Source organism: Formica exsecta, unplaced genomic scaffold (genome assembly GCF_003651465.1).
Source record: "Formica exsecta isolate Colony F162 unplaced genomic scaffold, ASM365146v1 scaffold236, whole genome shotgun sequence".
Classification (NCBI taxonomy): Eukaryota; Metazoa; Arthropoda; class Insecta; order Hymenoptera; family Formicidae; genus Formica; species Formica exsecta.
The window spans coordinates 175,967-194,156 of NW_021849640.1; the positions used below are offsets into that span (position 1 = coordinate 175,967).

The 18,190-nt window shown below is 34.0% G+C and overlaps 2 protein-coding genes across 4 annotated transcripts in view; one reads left to right on the forward strand and one right to left on the reverse strand.

Annotated features, from left to right (window-relative positions):
- The first annotated feature begins 6,666 nt into the window (after positions 1-6,666).
- Positions 6,667-14,933, forward strand: LOC115235868 (zinc finger protein ubi-d4 A-like). 2 transcript variants are annotated; one of them, XM_029807946.1, is made up of 4 exons: positions 6,667-6,961; positions 7,981-8,433; positions 12,666-12,778; positions 13,127-14,933. In XM_029807946.1, exons 2-4 carry the CDS (start codon positions 8,295-8,297, stop codon positions 13,256-13,258), a joined length of 384 nt encoding a protein of 127 aa, XP_029663806.1. In that variant the 5' UTR covers positions 6,667-6,961; positions 7,981-8,294; the 3' UTR covers positions 13,259-14,933. The 2 variants fall into 2 exon arrangements, with proteins under 2 accessions (XP_029663806.1, XP_029663805.1); XM_029807945.1 differs by lacking the exon at positions 6,667-6,961 and having other exon boundaries at positions 7,683-8,433.
- LOC115235866 (iodotyrosine deiodinase 1) overlaps positions 14,067-18,190 on the reverse strand; it is a 7,376-nt gene continuing 3,252 nt past the window's right edge. The window contains exons 1-4 of one of the 2 annotated variants that reach the window (XM_029807943.1): positions 17,082-18,159; positions 16,229-16,444; positions 15,615-15,931; positions 14,067-15,293 (exon numbers count right to left, since the gene is read on the reverse strand). In XM_029807943.1, coding sequence (XP_029663803.1) covers positions 15,108-15,293; positions 15,615-15,931; positions 16,229-16,444; positions 17,082-17,250 — 888 coding nt within the window. In that variant the 5' untranslated portion in view covers positions 17,251-18,159 and the 3' untranslated portion in view covers positions 14,067-15,107. Of the gene's footprint in view, positions 15,294-15,614; positions 15,932-16,228; positions 16,445-17,081; positions 18,160-18,190 lie in introns of those variants that run through there. The other variant, XM_029807942.1, reaches the window with a different exon arrangement.

Consider the following 18,190-nt stretch of genomic DNA (forward strand, 5'->3'; position numbering starts at 1 on the left):
ACTTACTTAGCAAAAACACGATGACGCTCACAAATAACGAGAGCGGATGTTGATAAGAACACACTATATATGCCGCGAAGGCTATATACAAAAAAAATATTATAATTTTATTTATAATAAGCTTAAAAAAGAATTCTTTAACGCGCTCGACGAACAAGATCACATATAACTTAATTATCTGAATACTTTACATTATTAGTTTAAATTATTATTTTAAATTATTATTTTAAATTATTCCCTACTATCAAAGAATTTTTATAGCGAACAAAATTCAAATATTATCAATATAAATATCAATTATTTAATTAAAATATTCGTCTTATTTATAAGCGAGTCTTACATTAGGTTTAGGCGTTTTAAGGCTTCGGTTTGTTTGGATATTGTATGTGTGTTGATGTATATGTAAGAATAAAAAAAAAAAAGAAAAATGTATTTAAAAAATGTGCATAAATGTCACATATTGTCGTCAATCTAATTATTTTAACATAGTTATATTTTTGAAAATGTGTTTGACATTGCCGTGTTCTTGGAATGCACGATGACGAATATCGATCAAATGCGGAATCTAGTTTGATCTGAATCTCGTTCTGGACAAGAATACATTAATTTATATATCGATGCTTGATATGCACTATGATGCGGAATGCAATCCCAATCAATATAAATTCGATCCGGGACGATTCAATAAAAAGAACAAACATAATACCATCATGCGTTTACTTCCCATTCAGGGAAAACTCGAGCGCATTCGTAAATAAGAGAATCAATTTAATTATGAAAAATTAAAGGTCGACGTATTTCCAAACACATATCAAGTCAGAATGAATCATTAAGTATCGATTTTTTGTATTTTTTAACAGTCTAAATTTATAGGAATTATAAATATCACTGAAATTATTTTAAAATTATTTATATTTCAGAAGCGGAAATTGTATGGTTTGTAATATACTTCAATAACAATATATTTTAAAAATGTTTCTTTTTCCGAAATGCTCTTTTTCTCCATATTATTTTAGAAAATTGTAAAATTTTTCTAAGAACAAAATATTAAACAAAATTAAAATGCTTTTTAGACCAAATTTACAACTATATATGATGATATTATTCTTTGAAAAAGTATTTCGTAATTCTCTACAAAAATTTGTACAATACTTAATCTTGACATATGTTAAAGAGGATTTTAAAATTCAATAATTTTTAAACTACGTTTATAGTATATAGGAAAACATAGTATATAGGTAAGGTAGAAATGATATATATCAACAAAAAATATGACATATCTTTGATATATGACTTTAACATATGACTGTGACATATGACTTTGGCATATATTTAGAAGATGATAATGTTTTAAAGAATTTTGAAAAAAATTTGATTTACACTATCCTTTATTATTCATTAAAAAATTAATAAAGAATGTTGCGCTTATGCAAACAAGCGTGATAGTTTAATTCAATACAAAGTTTGTTTCAATACAAATTTGCATTAATTGCATGTTTACACATTAAAGTCGATGCATGGGCGTACATAAAAAGAGCTTCATTTTTTTCTGCACTTCAAACCCGAGTAAAACAAGAGCTTTGCCTTTTTGTTTTGCCCATGCAATCATCATCAATGACGATTTACGATTCTCGGCTTAGTTTTGTATATATGTATAGTTATATTTTCAATTTAAAATATCACAAAAACTATAAAAGAGCACCATCTAATTTCAGACGTAAATTAGTCAGAAATATACCATCTACAACGTACCTATATGTTGTCAAGATTAAGATGATCTGTGCAACTTTTTGTAAAAAATTACCAAGTATTTTTGCAAAATAAAGTACAAATCTTTTATATCCAATCAGTGTATCTCATCCGTTCATTATTATATATGTATGTATGCACGTATATTGTAGGTATATCGTCTTTTATATCGGCGTTTAAATAAAAAGATTTTTAAGCCGCGCGATATCAAAGACACGTCTACACTTCTCTTTAGTAATTTCTCTTAATATAAGATAAAATAGTTAAAACATATTTAGTATATCTGATCACAAATGATTCACACGGATATATTGGATGATTGCATAAGTTCGTGCCCGATTTTCATAGATGGCATTAAGTTACTGCATGGCGGAGTTCTATTGTTTTCGTGTGGTAATTGTTGCTTACACCGAATAGATGACGTTGTCTTATGTCAATTTAGCGTCAGACATTGTTCAGATAAGTCCATTTGTGCATAAGAGAAATCATTAAAAATGGAGAACGAAAAGGTGCATTTGCGGCATGTAATGTTATATGAATTTCGGAAAGGCGTGAGTGTTGGGATTGCACAAAAAAATATTCAAACCGTTTATTTGGACCGCGCTCCTGCTCTCCGAACAGTCAAAAAGTGGTTTGGCAGATTTCGAAATGGTGATTTCAACATGGAGGATCAACCCCGCTCTGGACGGCCTTCTGGCATTGATGATGACATTGTGCATGCCTTAGTGGAAAGAAACCCAAGGATTACAACTGAGGATATTGCTGAGAGGCTGAACATCGATAATTCAACCGCTTTTCGTCATTTAAAAAAGCTTGGATACGTTTCCAAGCTTGATACATGGGTGCCGCATCTCCTGACTGAAAGGAATAAGCTAAACCGTATGACTGTGGCTCTTTCTCTTCTCGAGCGTAACAAAAAAGAGCCTTTTTTAGATCGAATGGTAACAGGCGATGAAAAGTGGATTCTCTACAAAAACGTACAGCGAAAGAGGACATGGAAAACAGCAGCTGAAGGAGCAGAACCCGTAAGCAAAGGCTGGCTTGCATCCGATGAAGGTGTTGCTGTGTGTTTGGTGGGATCGCAAGGGAATTATTTACTTTGAGCTGCTCCGACGCGGCGAAACAATCACGGCGGACAAGTACTGTGAGCAACTAACTAGACTCGCTGCAGCTATTCGAGAAAAACGTCCGATTTTGGCCAATCGAAAAGGCGTCATCTTCCACCACGACAATGCTAGGCTACACGTCGCTCAACAGACGCTGCGAAAATTGCAGGAGTTGCAATGGGAAATTCTGCAGCACCCGCCATATTCTCCAGATATTGCGCCTTCAGATTTTTATCTGTTCCGGTCTTTGCAGAATAGTTTAAATGGCAAGAATCTCAATTCCGAGGAAGCTGTTGAAAACCACCTTACAAACTTTTTTCAAGAAAAATCAAGTTCTTTCTTCAAAAATGGAATCGACAAGCTTATAGATCGTTGGAAAACCATTGTAGAAAAGAATGGAGACTATATAATTGATTAATAAAAGTGTTATCTCTAAAATATAATCTATTGAAGTTTATATTTAAATCGGGCACGAACTTATGCAATCACCTGATATATATACATACATATAAGTTAAATATCTCTAATTTAAATTATTATTTATATGTGAAAAGAAATTGTATTATTTATGTAAATCTAATATATCATCCATTTTTTATTTTTTTACATTTATTATATAAATTTATTTTATTGTTAGAGAATATATTAAGTAAGTTTTTCATTTTACGATTGCGTTGATTATGGCTCTCAAAATAAATGTTTAGCGTTTAAAAGCGCGCTATACAACCGTATGCAAACGTTACTCTGTCGATCGCGTGTTTCGATAATCAGATGAAAATCCAAATCTCGCCGGGAGCGATCGCGCATTTCCCGCCAGTGGATCGGCAAACACAAAGCAGCTGCAGGTGCAGAAAATGCGAAAGAACGACGGACGTTAATGCCGAGGCTGCACTTGTTCGTCGGTTTAATTAAACGCACTTCTTTCACGTTCAACGACTATTTTCATTCGACTCTCGTTCTCCTCGTCCTTTCCATCTTTCGCCTTCTCGTTATCCCTTCACCCTTATTTCTCCAACCTTCTATCCATCGCCAACTCTCTTAACTTCTCCACTGACTACGGGTTCATGTCCGCGCCAGACATGCTATTGGCGCGAAACACGAATAATTATTACCATAATAATCATTAACGAATAATTGCATTTAAACATCATTCTTTCTGGATACTTATTATTCATCTTTTTATACGTATTATATATGACGGCTTACGCACTTCTGAGCGCGAGAGGAAGAGCTCCTGTCTATTTAAAAGGATGTACATTTTAAAAGCTTATTTTATAGAATTCCGGTTACTTTTGTCTCGAGAAATTATCGACTCAAATATGTAATCGATATCGCCGGAAGTTTGTATGGCACGTAAGAAAATTTCTGATTTAGTACGGCGCGAAGACGAGAATATTCACGAACTAATGTTGAAATAAGGCAAACGGGTAAATTAAGGAACTGGGTCAAGCTTGAAGAAGAATGTACCGTTAACGAGACGTCCATCGATATTAAGAGAATTGCCAAAAAGGGACGATTAAAATACTCGTCATCCACAAGCTAATGCACTTATTGATAAAAGCATTTTATTTAAATTTTCATTCATTTTAGAGGTGGAAATCAAGCGGGCCTCTAAACGAAGTTAAAAAATCTATTTATCGGAAAACAAATGAAATATTTTTAGAGAATTACTTTTTAATTGCTAAGAGAATATAAGTTTTATTGTCAATTATATTTTGCAAGAAAAAAACAGTCTTTCAAGCAAACATATAAAGTCATTGAACGATCGAATTCGATCGAGTCGCTTTTTACCCTACGATACAATGTGATAGAAGAGCGAGACGTTGGCGACATGTAGAATCGGAAAGTGCGCGCGAGACTAAAAATGAGAGAATTTCTCTACGAGCTCGATTATTACGAAGTTGTACGGCACTCCCGTAGCGGCATTAGTGGTGCGCAGTCTGAGAGTTCTCATTTACCGCGAAACCGTGATAACAACTACCTACCTACCTACCTACCTACCTACCTACCTACCTACCTACCTACCTACCTACCTACCTACCTACCTACCTACCTACCTACCTACCTACCTACCTACCTACCTACCTACCTACCTACCTACCTACCTACCTACCTACCTACCTACCTACCTACCTACCTACCTACCTACCTACCTACCTACCTACCTACCTACCTACCTACCTACCTGCCTGCTTCTGTTCGTTCCTCGTCCGTTTCAGTCCTCTCCCTGTGCAACAACCATCCCCGCCGAGGATTCGAAGCTGGTGTATATTATACCGACTATGTCCGACGACCCGAAAGCTCCACGTCTCCGATTTCATGTGCTATCTAAAATCCTCAATTCTGTCGGCGACTGACTTGCGATGTGCCATCGTGAAATTATTCGGTCGAGAAAACGCATTATAAATCTCGCGCAGATCATCTATTATACTAAATTTGACGTGTAATCGAGAAAAAAATCTGGATCTTGTACAAATGAAATAATACTGGCGGCAAACGAATGATTCTCATCGGAGTGACACGCAATGTTGAAGTGCAATTACTAATTTGGAGTGTCGAGGAACGGCATCCCGACAGGAAATACTTGAAACAGTCGAAATAATTGCTCTCGCTCGATCGTAAATGAAGAGATTAAATAAATTCCTGTATGTTAATCATTTCTTTAAATCAAACTCTGTAATGGGAGAGTAAATTACGTAAGAGATATTATACGGAAGGCGTTCCCTGGGTATAGTAATCTCTTTGATTCCCAAATGTTTTAATTTATAATCTAACAATCTGCAGAGATAGAGAGAGAGAGAGAAAGAGAAAGAGAGAGAGAGAATTTCCTTTCTTCGGTCCAATCTCTATTCATACCTTGCATTATTCCCATTCTTGGTTCGACGAGTCGAGCAGCTTGCGAATTGCCAAGTTACGTTTAATTAAACATCATTCCGTTGAATCCCATATCTCTCGGAATGTGACGTTGTACATAAACAAATCATTTTATTTTACTTCTTAATTCGCATTAATATAACATCACAGTGCATATCCTACAGAAAATATTGTTAAAGACTCTTTATCTATTTAAAATAGATTTAATTTTACGATAAAAGAATCTGTAATTTCAAACAAAAAAATGATTGAAAAAATTAAACTATCAAAAAAATCAATATCACATTTTTTCGTGATAATATTTTAACCACTATAAATGTCAATTTTATCTTAAAATAAAAAAGAAAAGTAATATAATTATTTGGAGGAAGAGGAAAGCATGTATAGAGGCGATGCGAAAATGAAGCGAATCAATAGTGCAATCGTGATATCTAGCATCAATGGAGCGCATTGAAGATGCACGGCAAAGCGACGGATGAAACGTGAATAGAGGATGGATGCACAGATAGAACCGATCATGTAATACATTCCAATCGTATAGTCCCCGGTACACGAAATTATTTCATCTCGCTCTCAACATTACTCTGAAAATACACCGGTCGACAAATTCCAATTCCAATAGCGAATCGCAAACAGGTACAATAAATAATGAAGAAATAAAATAAAAACACAAAAAAACAATACATTGAAATAAATTCGGCTAACCGTACGACAGATGCGAAAATGCAATATGAAACGGTGATTTATAACAACTAGATGTTTTTAAGTGTAGATATGGTAATCTTTTTTCGTCTCTCATCAATTGTATAAAAAGATATTCTGCATCATATCTGTTTGTTTGCGCGCCTGCGGAAATTAAGTTCGATTCGATCGTGTGTCAACTATCCGCGGTTTTATTTTATATATATATATATATATTACCATAATCAATTTATATACATATATCATACGGATAAAATGATATTCAAGCCAGTATGATAAAAGTGATTTGATTTTGCATTTTATTATGAAAAAGATATATTTGTGTATTTCTTTCATTTTTTTTTTCGTATTTTACCTGTTGTGTGAGAACAAATGGGAATGCTTTATATCTTAATGTATGAAAAAGCGATAATTATTTGTGTTGCATCTCTTGCAGTAGCATGCTTCTGCAATATAGAATATATTTAATTTCTTTTTCTTCTATATACTTTAAGAGAACGAGAGGGATGAGATCTTATCGAATTATCTAAGTTAGTGTATTTTTTTTCTTTAACGTTAATGTGTTTACAGCGTTTTTATTCTTGAGCGTCTTGTATGTGTGTGCGTGTTCTTTTTTTTGGTAATTTGTAGCTCCTTTTATTAGTATCTCCCTGTTCAGCATGATTATAGTTTTTACGAATGAGTCTAACAAACAAAGATTTTTCTTTTTTTTTTTTTTGCTGTTTTGACGCTTGTGTATTTCTCCTAGAGCGATTTTGGCTTCGATTCTCCTATTAATGAATGTTAAGGCTTCGTTGATTCAAATAGGTATCTTTGAAGTTATTTGTAGTTACAATATGTTTGAAAAATCGTTTGTTTGTATCTGTCTCTATATTTGGAATCGATATATCTCGTCGTTATATCTTTGGATTTTGCTGCTGGTGATGGAATGATTGACATGTGCATTTTGTTATACTTACATATAATCAGATTTGTTTTTTCCTTGTTGTAACAATTTGTTAGATATTTATGAATGTTTAGAATAATTGATTCTGTTATCTGAAAAAAATGCGATAATTTGAGCAATGGGCTTTACAATCTATATAAAATTATATATAAATATAATATATACAGAGTATTTCAATTATAATTATTATTCTTGTTTTTACAGTCAATTTCTTTCGACGTAAAACTTTATAACAATTAGAATTAAAATTGAAACCTTATTAAAACAGACAAAAAATGCAAATTATAGTAAATTTTTTCTAAACTCTAATCTTGTTTTCCAAATTTTTCAATTTTTATCTTTGCCTCTTTTAATTTTGAGTTTAATTTTCATAGTTTTAGATAATTTTCTGGATATTCGAGTCGTTTCGAATTCTATTTTAGCCCATAACTTTGATATAACCGAATCGATTACGAACGGATGTTCACAAAAAGAGAGAAAGAGAGAGAAAAAGAGTAAAAAAATACGACTTGATTGTATCTATCATATAAAACCAGTGTGCATGGTCCAACAGCTTATGACGGCAAAGCGCAACTGTGGGTATGTTGATCGGTTTGTGATCAGGTGGTACGCGTCGGGGTCGTCAGAACACTACTTCCTCGAGTACCTCGAGTCCCTCCCCGGCGGCTCCAGCCGTCGCATCCGCTACGGGAGCGACGTCGCAACCATCGCAACAGTCGCAACAGCAGCTGCAGCCGGCATCCGCGCAGACGCCCGTCGCTCCAGCGTCGCCCACCGTCTCGGTGACCAAGGAAGATCATCTACCTGCCGCGTCCTCGCCCGGCGGCACCGCCGTCCCGTCGCTCTCCTCAGCGGAGACTGCGACGGGAGGGTCACCCACCCCTGGAGGAGGAGGAGGTGGTGGAGGAGGACCGACCATGGAGAAGAAGGCCGGCGGCAAGTCATCCGCGGCGCAACCGTCCCCGTATTGCGACTTCTGCCTGGGTGACGCGCGCGAGAACAAGAAGACGGGCGGATCCGAGGAGTTGGTGTCGTGCAGCGACTGTGGCCGCTCAGGTAAGCCAGAGGAAAAGATCAAGCGCAAGTATACCAGGAGAGCGAATCACAATTAAACTCGATCGGGCACGACGACGACTACGGTGACGAGAGACGACGACGACGACGACGACGACGATGACGATGATGAGGATAAATGATGGTGATGATGATAATATACATATATATTCTGAATCGAGAGACGGTAAGATTCGTTCCGTGTCTATACGGACGGTACTATTTTCTACATCTCTTTGCGAGCCTATCGCGCACTGCGTCCTGTGAATATATAGCCAGATACAACTCAAAAACAAAATCAGGAGATCAGTATATACACGTCGCAATACCTCGAGTATGCTTCCGCGCGACTGAGATGTGAGTAGCAGCTTATTTATGAAACGCGGGATATGTGACTTAGTGATGATTTAGCGATACGAGATGGTTTAATGTCGGCAATATCTGATACGCCGATATCGGCATATAGCGTTATTGGGTATATATATATATACGTGTTCACGCTATAATTGTTTATACTTCCATGTTTCAGCTGTTAACATCGTGAAAGATATTGAGTAACTTGTTAATTTTACGACACAAGCAAGCGTACGTGCTCTTCCTTACGCAAAGAGAGGATCGCTGTTTCCTCCCCCTCCCTATTCGTATATTCCAAACGTATCTATAATTGTTAAACGCGCAATATCGAGATGTTTAGAATTATCTGTTACATTTGTAATAATTTGAGGATTCTGCCTTTCTTTTCGTTGATGCGCATCACGTGTACGCGTGTAGCCGTTAAAAAAAAAAAAAATATCGTAGAAATGAAATCTGTTATCAGTTTTGTGCAGACCATGTTTTCTATAAATCTTCGCTTTAAGTTGTTAAGATAAACAGATAAAAAAAAAAAGAGAGGAGATAACTTTTTGAGTTGTATAGGGTTACAATTGTCGCGCGTGACGCACTTTTTTCGTCACTGCCGTCAAGGGTAATAGAAACGTGCTGAAATGTGCAACTCCCCGGGTGCAATAATTAAGGAGAGAGAGAGAGAGAGAGAGAGAACCATTTAATTATCTGCACGGTGTTTAGAGATCAAACGGTTACGAGCTTTACATACACTAGTCAAGGCGAGGAACACAAAACATCGTTTTGTCAATGGTGCAACTTGTCGCATCTGAGTAATAGGAATTTTCCAGAATTCCTTTACTACGCGCGAATTTGCTGTGATTTATAGTATCTTCAGTGATTAGTTCTAAGGGAGATAAAAAAGAAAAATCGGAGGTTTAAACGCGTTTAATATTAAAGGGAAAAAGAGCACGGGAAGAGTCTTAAAAGTCTTCATCACAGTGAGAGAAGTCAAATTTCATCGTGTGTACGTGTGTGTGATTGGATAGATTAAATAGATAAATCGATCGACGGAATTGACTTTTTGCTTTTGCACGAAATTTACGCAGATTTATTAAAATTCCTGTTGCACAGTACCACTAGAGCACGTATTGAGGAAGAGGTGTTTGTCTTCTGTTTGACAGTGTATCCTGATATTTACGTTATTGCGTGTTGGAAATCAAAAAAAGTAAAAAAAAAAAAAAATGAAAAGAAAAGAAGTATACACGGCGTGAGAAACGCACCGGCAAGTTTAAGAAGATTTTTAGAGATACACGCGAGATGCAATATATAAATATATATATATATATATATATATACTTTATATATCCAGCACAATCATAAGAATCGTTTTAACGAAGGTAACACACAATATTTATTGTAAGATAATAACATGTTGATCGCGTCATATTTCAATATTTCTCTCTACATGTTTTTCGATTCGTCTGTAAATACTTTTGTATCTTTGCGTTTGTTGAGTATATCATACGAGATTTTTAGAGAGATGATATGTGAGCTAGGAGCGCAGCACAGAAAAAAAGAATGAAATAGAAGAGTGCAATCCTAAGGATCTCCGTATATCTCTTTCGCGATTTTGAGAGAATTTCGATAAGAAAGATTGACTGGATGAGATTGATACAAACATCGATAATAATGTTTTATCTATTATGATAATTTTGATTTATGGTATATATTCGTTTGATTTTATGTGTTCAATACGTTTATTTTTATAATCGCGTCAAGGGTAATTCGCATCCAGTGTGGAATACGTTTATAAAAATGGGAGAGACGTTCATTATATACGCGTTTCATACAGCATGCGTCAAAAAATGTTTCGTTGAACAGTAAAGCTTTGTATTTTGAGTAACAGCTTGTTCTCCCTTAGGCAATTTCCACAAGTTTCTATTCAAGAGATCTTCGTTTCACGTCTTCGTATTATTAAGTTACGGTTCGCGTGAGACGTATGCGAGATAATACTTTAAGGCGGAGACCTCTAACGTTTTTTTTTTTTTTTTTTTACGAGAGTTTTAATTTTATATGTGAAATAAAATAGAGAATGTTCGATATATCGAATTTTGTTGTAAAGATAAAAAAAACGCGATCGCGCGCGTTTCCGGGCTCGTTGATTCCCTCTTCTAATACGTCTCTCACATTCCATTGTATATCTGCCGTTTTTAATTACCTTTAGTTGTGTGGGCATTACCTTTTCCGATCTAATATAGTATAATCGTTTCCCCTATCATTTATAATAACGCAATATATTTATTACACTCTTATTTAACAAGCAAGAAAAAAAAAGAATATGAGATAAAGCTATAATTACGGAGTATAATGAAGTTTTTTTTTTTTTTTTTATACCTTCTTGTAGAAATTTGACATAGCTTAGTTTTGTACAAGAGCTTTGATATTCGTACAGATATCGTTTGATTAGGAATAATCACAGAATAATATCCCGTATATGAAATTAATGTAATACCTTATGAGTTTTTCAGGCACATGGAGAAGCGCGGCGTTAAATCTGCTTTCGATTAAACTCGAATTATTTTATTTACTTTGCTGATTATAGATATATATATATATATTTCGCAATTTTATACACACACTTGCATATATATATATATATATATATATATATGCAAGTTTATTTTACATTTATATACGCTACATATTAGTTATAACTCTTTACCTCTCTTACACGATATATACATCTGTGTATATATGCTGTTTTTTATATTTTAAATTCCTGAAATATTTGGAATAATCTATACAATTGGCGAGCAAACGTCTTCTTTAATCATAGAGCTTCATATTTTTTTTTCACGAAGTACTTTCTAATAAACATATATTATGTAACTCGAGTATATAGAAGGCTATATTGACAAAGGTATGTTACAGCTTCTTTACACACATATAACATATGAGATACAACGTAGAATATTCTATCATTTAATATGATATAGCTAAATACAGCAGAGAGAATAGAGAGGGTACTATATATACATATTTACGTTTTAGTTTCTTGTATATAAATTGATATTATATTGTCCTTAGATTGTCGTAAGAAAAACTCACATGGTATAAAAACAATGGAAGCATGCAGATATATAGTTCCTCCTTGTTATATATAAAATTGAAGACTTGTTATTAGGCAGTTTTAATTAAGCAATACCCTTAATGAGGCTTATAAATATAGTATTTAAGTCACACTAGTTATATATAAATATATATATGGCTCCATATATGTATGATATATATAAAAAGGATGTGATATACGTTATATGAGTTGCGTGTATGTGTGTATGGTAAAGAGAGAGAAAGAAAGAATGCAAGAGTGAGAGAGAGAGAGAGAGAAAAGGAGCGAGGGAGAGTGTGCATCTGCGACGTTTATATTGTGCTGCGCAAGAAAGAACGTGAACTATTCCAAGGTACGCCCTGCTATTACTTACCACCTATTATTCCAAATAATAACAATATGTTCAAAATGCAACATCAAAAAAAAAAAAAAAAAAATTACAGATATCATGAAATAAAATATTCTGTGCGGAAACACGAGGACGTATCATTATTCCGGACGTTTTTAGTGCTGAGGAAAGGTGAAAGACATCTAGTAGAGTCGTACTTGTGTGCGGATTAGATTTGTCAAACAGCATCATGTTCCTTCTCTTGTGTAAAGATTCGATTGTGATGTGATCGAAAAAAAAGCATCAAAAAAGTTTAAATAATTTATGGAAAAAAAAAAAAAATAATAGCTTGGAGTTCACTGTTCTTCGGCACAAGATAACTGTCCTGGCACCTTTCTACTCGTATCCCACAACAGATCTCCTCGTTCCATCCCAAAATGCGTGTTCCATGACGTGCGTACGTTCTTGTTGTAGGGCATCCAACTTGTTTGCAATTCACTGCAAACATGATCGTTTCTGTTCGCAAGTACAGGTGGCAATGTATCGAATGCAAATGCTGCTCCATTTGCGGCACTTCTGACAACGATGTAAGTATTTATTTCCGCAATCTTTTGCAGGATTCGTAAACATTTTTTTTTTCTCCTTTATTACATCCGTGGGCGTGTGAGTAAAGGCGCGCGAATAAAAATCGATATTAATTTCAATTTACAATGTATTTTCATCGATTAAAAAGGATTACACAAAGTCGTAATTTATAACGCTATTAAAATTCTCGTAATTGCGTAATCCTCTCGTATTAATGCAAATATGATTCGTACAATTTACTCGTTAAAAAAAAATTAAATTCAATTATATCGGAAAAATTAATTGTGTGCGTTTTACGCGAGCTCTATTTGGATTATTTGTTATATTAACGGTTTGGCGAACTGAAATAGGATCAGTTGCTGTTCTGTGACGACTGTGATCGGGGATACCACATGTATTGTCTGTCTCCACCTCTTGCGTCACCTCCCGAGGGCTCCTGGTCGTGCCGCTTATGCATAGCTGAATTTCATCACCGTGATTAAGTTCACTCTCAGATAGATATAAGTCACGGAGCTATCCTTGCTATTGTTGCGGCATACAACGTCTTGGTCGTCTTATTAGGAGAATTAGGAGAGTATTCGCGAGAGCTCACTCGTATAGTATTATACGGCTTACACCGGCAAACTTTTTGAGAAAAAAAAAGAAAAGAAAAAGAAAGAAAGACTTCATTGATTACTATTTATTACAAAATTTATATTGATTTATCAGCTTCCTGTAAAATTATGTTAATAATAATGACGATAATAATAATAATAATTAATGAAGGATACATTTAGCGTAACTATATTAGATATCTCAGGCACTGGTGATCTCGACGAGATAAAGATGTAAGGAAACACGTATTTATATAATTTAACTGAGATAGCTTTTAGAGTATAAGTGTATAAAGATACAACTCATGACCGACTGTCAACAGAGTTCTGTAAAGGGAACGAACAGAGAGATTATTAATTTTAAAGACAAAGACGGAGTTCGATTTACCGATGATCTTAGATTTTACATTCGTACCGAATAAAGTGTATTTTTTGCTCATTTTATGAACTGACACATACATACATATATATATACATACATACATACATATACATGTATATATACACGCGTTTACAGCGATATTACTAACAAACGAACTATAAGAGAGATTTAGTCGAAGATCGTTAAATAGGACAATACTCTCCTAGTTCTATATAGACTATTCTACTCTTAGTCAATGATATATTTAAAATATTTGATTTGCATTCAGAACTTTTACAATTGCTTAAATTTAACGATAAATCTGGCGATCTCGAGTTTTCACATTAACTCTTATAGCTTCTCGCGCTACAGATTTGGTAGAAACCAAGTTTCATAGAAAAGAAAAAAAAAGAAAAAAATACACATGGAAACGAAAAAAACTTATTCTAGAAAAATCATGATATTGATAGTATTTGTTCCATGAATAGTGATAAAAAATAAAATATTATCTCTGTTTCTCTGTATGTATCATGATACTCTAAAGCTTTTACACTTAATGAGATAGCTATTAGTAGCGACATAGCTATCATACGCAGACGTGCAGCACACTCGCAGAAAGATTATATGTTCTTCGTCACATTTAGCCCAGTATTTTTATATTTTATATATTAAATGTACTTAATTTTAAGTGACTGTGGTGATATTTGGTATTTTTAATGTCAAACTTTGTTTCGTAATTTGACAATTTTACGACCGCCTAATTGTATAAATAGTGTTATATATCACTCAAATTTTTTTGCCGACTCATCCTTAAGTTTTTCTCTCCTCGATTAAACCTGATCAAACTTATATAGCACTTATTTTTAACATTATGTATACAAATTGGAATAAACGTTAGTTTATACAAACTGATTATTAAGTTTAGAACAGTCTTATTGCGTGCCATTGTAAACATTTCAACTGCAAGAGAGAGAGAGAGAGAGAGAAGGAGAGAAGTTATATAACACAAACGACATGACTCGAACAGGTGCTACATTTCAGGGATTAGCTCTTTTTTTTGGACTTTACAATTACTTTGTAATATTGGCAATGTTTTATAAGAGACAAGAAATATTACATTTTACTATTGTAGCTAATAATTGCTCTATGTAAGATATAAAAAAGTTAGTAATCCGAAAAATATATAACATTTTTTCATAAAAATAGTGCTAACATAAATGCATGTTTGATTATTTATTTCAGATACTCCTACTTTCGATCTGTCCATGTAAATTATAAGAAAGTATATGATAAAATATATCTCTCCATTATTTAGTATTAAATATTATGTTAAGGTAATAGGGCGTTTCACGAATTTGTCTCCTCTCAATACTTTCATTAATCAATCTCAATTAAAATTTCGGATAGAGGTTTTCGTTGCAAATCAGGTATAGTGGCATCTTTGGCTGGATAGCCGATTGGCAGAAGTAACACGAGCTTTTCGTTCGATGGACGTCCAAGAAGACTGCGTATAGCCGGTCCACAATTTAATGGTGTAGATGTAAGAGTCACCAAACCGGCGTACTATATTTAGAAACAATGTACGATTAATTCAATTATATTTTAAATGAAGCGTTCACGATTATTATACAAGAAATTGTCATTTGCAAGATATTCCCTTTATACGGAATATCACAAAATTACGTTAATTAAGACATATTTAATGATAAGGAATCACAACACTTTTCTTGATATATTAATTTATATTTTTAATATTTCATGTTAATATTTTTTTTTATAATTATAAGAATACAGATTTTTTTCATCATCTTATAAGAAGGGTCCTATCTTCCAGACAAAAGATATTCATTCTGATTTCTCGCAACTAGAAAATATTCAAATTACCTGTATGGCAGTAATGAGGATTCCGCACGCGATAGAAACGCTCATCTCATGATAATAATGGACCTTCTTTTTTCCGTTTGGCAAAATACCGTAGATCTGTTTGAACACGAGTATCAGATACGGGGCGATGGTGAGATATTCTTTTACCCAATTAGTCTTCAACGGAGACAAATCAGTCGTCCATTTCACGCCCATCCTTTTCTTGTAATTGATTTCCTCCTCTTGTTCCACGATACTTCTGATTTTTGATTTCATAGTTTGATTGGATATCACGACAAAGCTCCATGGTTCTGTGTGCGCGCCGCTGGGGGCAGTACCTAAGTTAAGCATGAGTATGTGAGTGTGTGATTTGGAAAGAATGAGATGCAAATTTAAGCACAAGCGTTCATTTTCGATGAATCGATGGTGTAACAAGACTTTAATCCGAATTTTTTATTTTCAAAGAAAAGGAGAGAATTATTCTAAAAATCTTATAAATTACTTAATTTTTTTTACTTGCAATTTTTGCGCGATATATCTTGAAAGAAATGCTTAGTATATTTTTCGATTATGCGATGTTGACACTATACTTCGAGAGAAATATTATTTGGGACAGATATCGCTCACATAAATACCTGCGGCCCTTATAATTTCGCGGATAACTTCCTTTGGAACGGGATCTGCGCTGAAGTATCTTAAGGTACGTCTCGCGGCTGCTATTTGATAAAATTCTGACGCCCGAGACAGCGTTTCCTTTTCGGGCAGCCGGACATACTGATATGGAATGTGCTTGAGATCCTTTGGTAAGGCAGGCTCTTCTTGGGCTTCTTCAAGCAACTCTTCGTCCGTCTCTATAAGACAATATTTTACGCGATTGTTAATGAATATATATATCATATATATATATATATAAAATTCGCATCATATATTATTTATGTAAATATTATAATATATAATATAATATATAATACATAACTCGCGTATATATGAATCAGTGGAAAAAAAAATAACGCAGTAAAAATGATATACCTGTTTTTATCGATAATTATTTTTTGGCATATACAATGCGTATTTTAGTCCTTTAATAAACTCGCGAAAAGGGAATAAGAACCATGCGAATTAATTACGACCGACGCAATGGGAGCTTTCAATCGTAAAATTAAGTCTTATCTATTAATTAACTCACTGGAATTTACTACGGCAATTACGTTTACACAAAATGGATCCTCATACTTCAATTTTAATTATCATGTAACTATTAATTTTATTATCATGTTGCTTTCTGTTATTCGCCATTTTTATTCTCTCTATTCTTTATTATAATATGTTAAAAAATGTTGTATAAAATATGCTTTAAGGATTTTAAGCGAAGGCATCAAGAGTGTGTAAAATACTTTCATCCCACTTTCATTTTCCAAAATGAGACAAATATGACTATATGACTATCGACGATTACATATGATGTACAAGTATTCGCTGTGACATTACTTTCACTCGGATCCGTAGATTCATCAGATGCCGTGAATGCGCGTGTCCCACTTGGAGCGATTCTCTTGTCCGGCCATCCGAAAAATTCACTAAATAAAACGAGCGATATAACGGTAACTAATATATGGTAAAAATATTTCGTCACGAAAGGCACGTATTCGGAGAACATTTTATGCACGACGAGACGAAGGGAACCTTTCTCTCTCTTGCGCGCTCGGCTTTTTACTCACTACTGATCCGGATCGGAACGATTTTCACACTCAACCGAGCTATCAAGGTTACAGATATAAGATATCTAAGAGCGATATCGCGAACATTCCAATAATAAAAAAATTGTTGAAGCATGTAATCTCCTGCGTGTATATTCAAATAATCATTTTAGACACTTCTCGCAATACAACTTGTTAAAGAAGCGCGTTAAATTGATGCGTCAGTTGTTTTGAGTCATCAATGCGTGAACCTTTTAATGAAATTGTAAACGAATATATGCATTCAATTGCGTACGTGTCAAAATTTTTGCATCTGTAGAATTTAAAATTTTATACACTAAACGTCCCAGCTTATTTCCTATTTTTATCTTTTTCGTGTTTTCAAGGTTGTAATTAACTAAATGGTATTATCGCGTGTGTTGTTTTAACGGTTTACATTCAACATTGTTACGAAATTTTTATTATGGAATGACTGATCAATAAGAATGTGATTGTATGTATTTTATTTTTGTTGTTTTAAAATAATTTGTTTCTTTTAAATAAAAAAAAATTCTGAAAGAGAACAGCCAGTTTTTCTAGAATATTTGGAAATGATAAATTCTTGTAATTTTCTAATTATCCCAGTTACATTAGTCCGATAACAATTATCTCGGATCGTTAAAATTTTTAAATTACCTAAACGCATTTTGTTTGCATTTTAAATATGTTTTCTTCGTTATGCCACCATATATGATAATCGAGAGTAAGCGAAACATTCCTAGTCGGTTCTTTCTTGGAAATTTCGAATAATTTTACATCTTTGCTTTATACATTTACAAGTTACGCAACATCAATAGAACCGAAAAAAATAGAAAGAGTCTAATTTAAACTCTTTTATATAAATTATTATGAAATATATAT

What these genes read in the sequence shown, in the direction of transcription:
- LOC115235868 (XM_029807946.1), top strand. Translation starts at nt 8,295, where the DNA reads ATGGAGAAGAAGGCCGGCGGCAAGTCATCCGCGGCGCAACCGTCCCCG. An exon ending in CAGCGACTGTGGCCGCTCAG is followed by an intron (nt 8,434 to 12,665) that starts GTAAGCCAGAGG and finishes TTCTTGTTGTAG; the next exon opens with GGCATCCAACTTGTTTGCAA. An exon ending in GCGGCACTTCTGACAACGAT is followed by an intron (nt 12,779 to 13,126) that starts GTAAGTATTTAT and finishes GAACTGAAATAG; the next exon opens with GATCAGTTGCTGTTCTGTGA.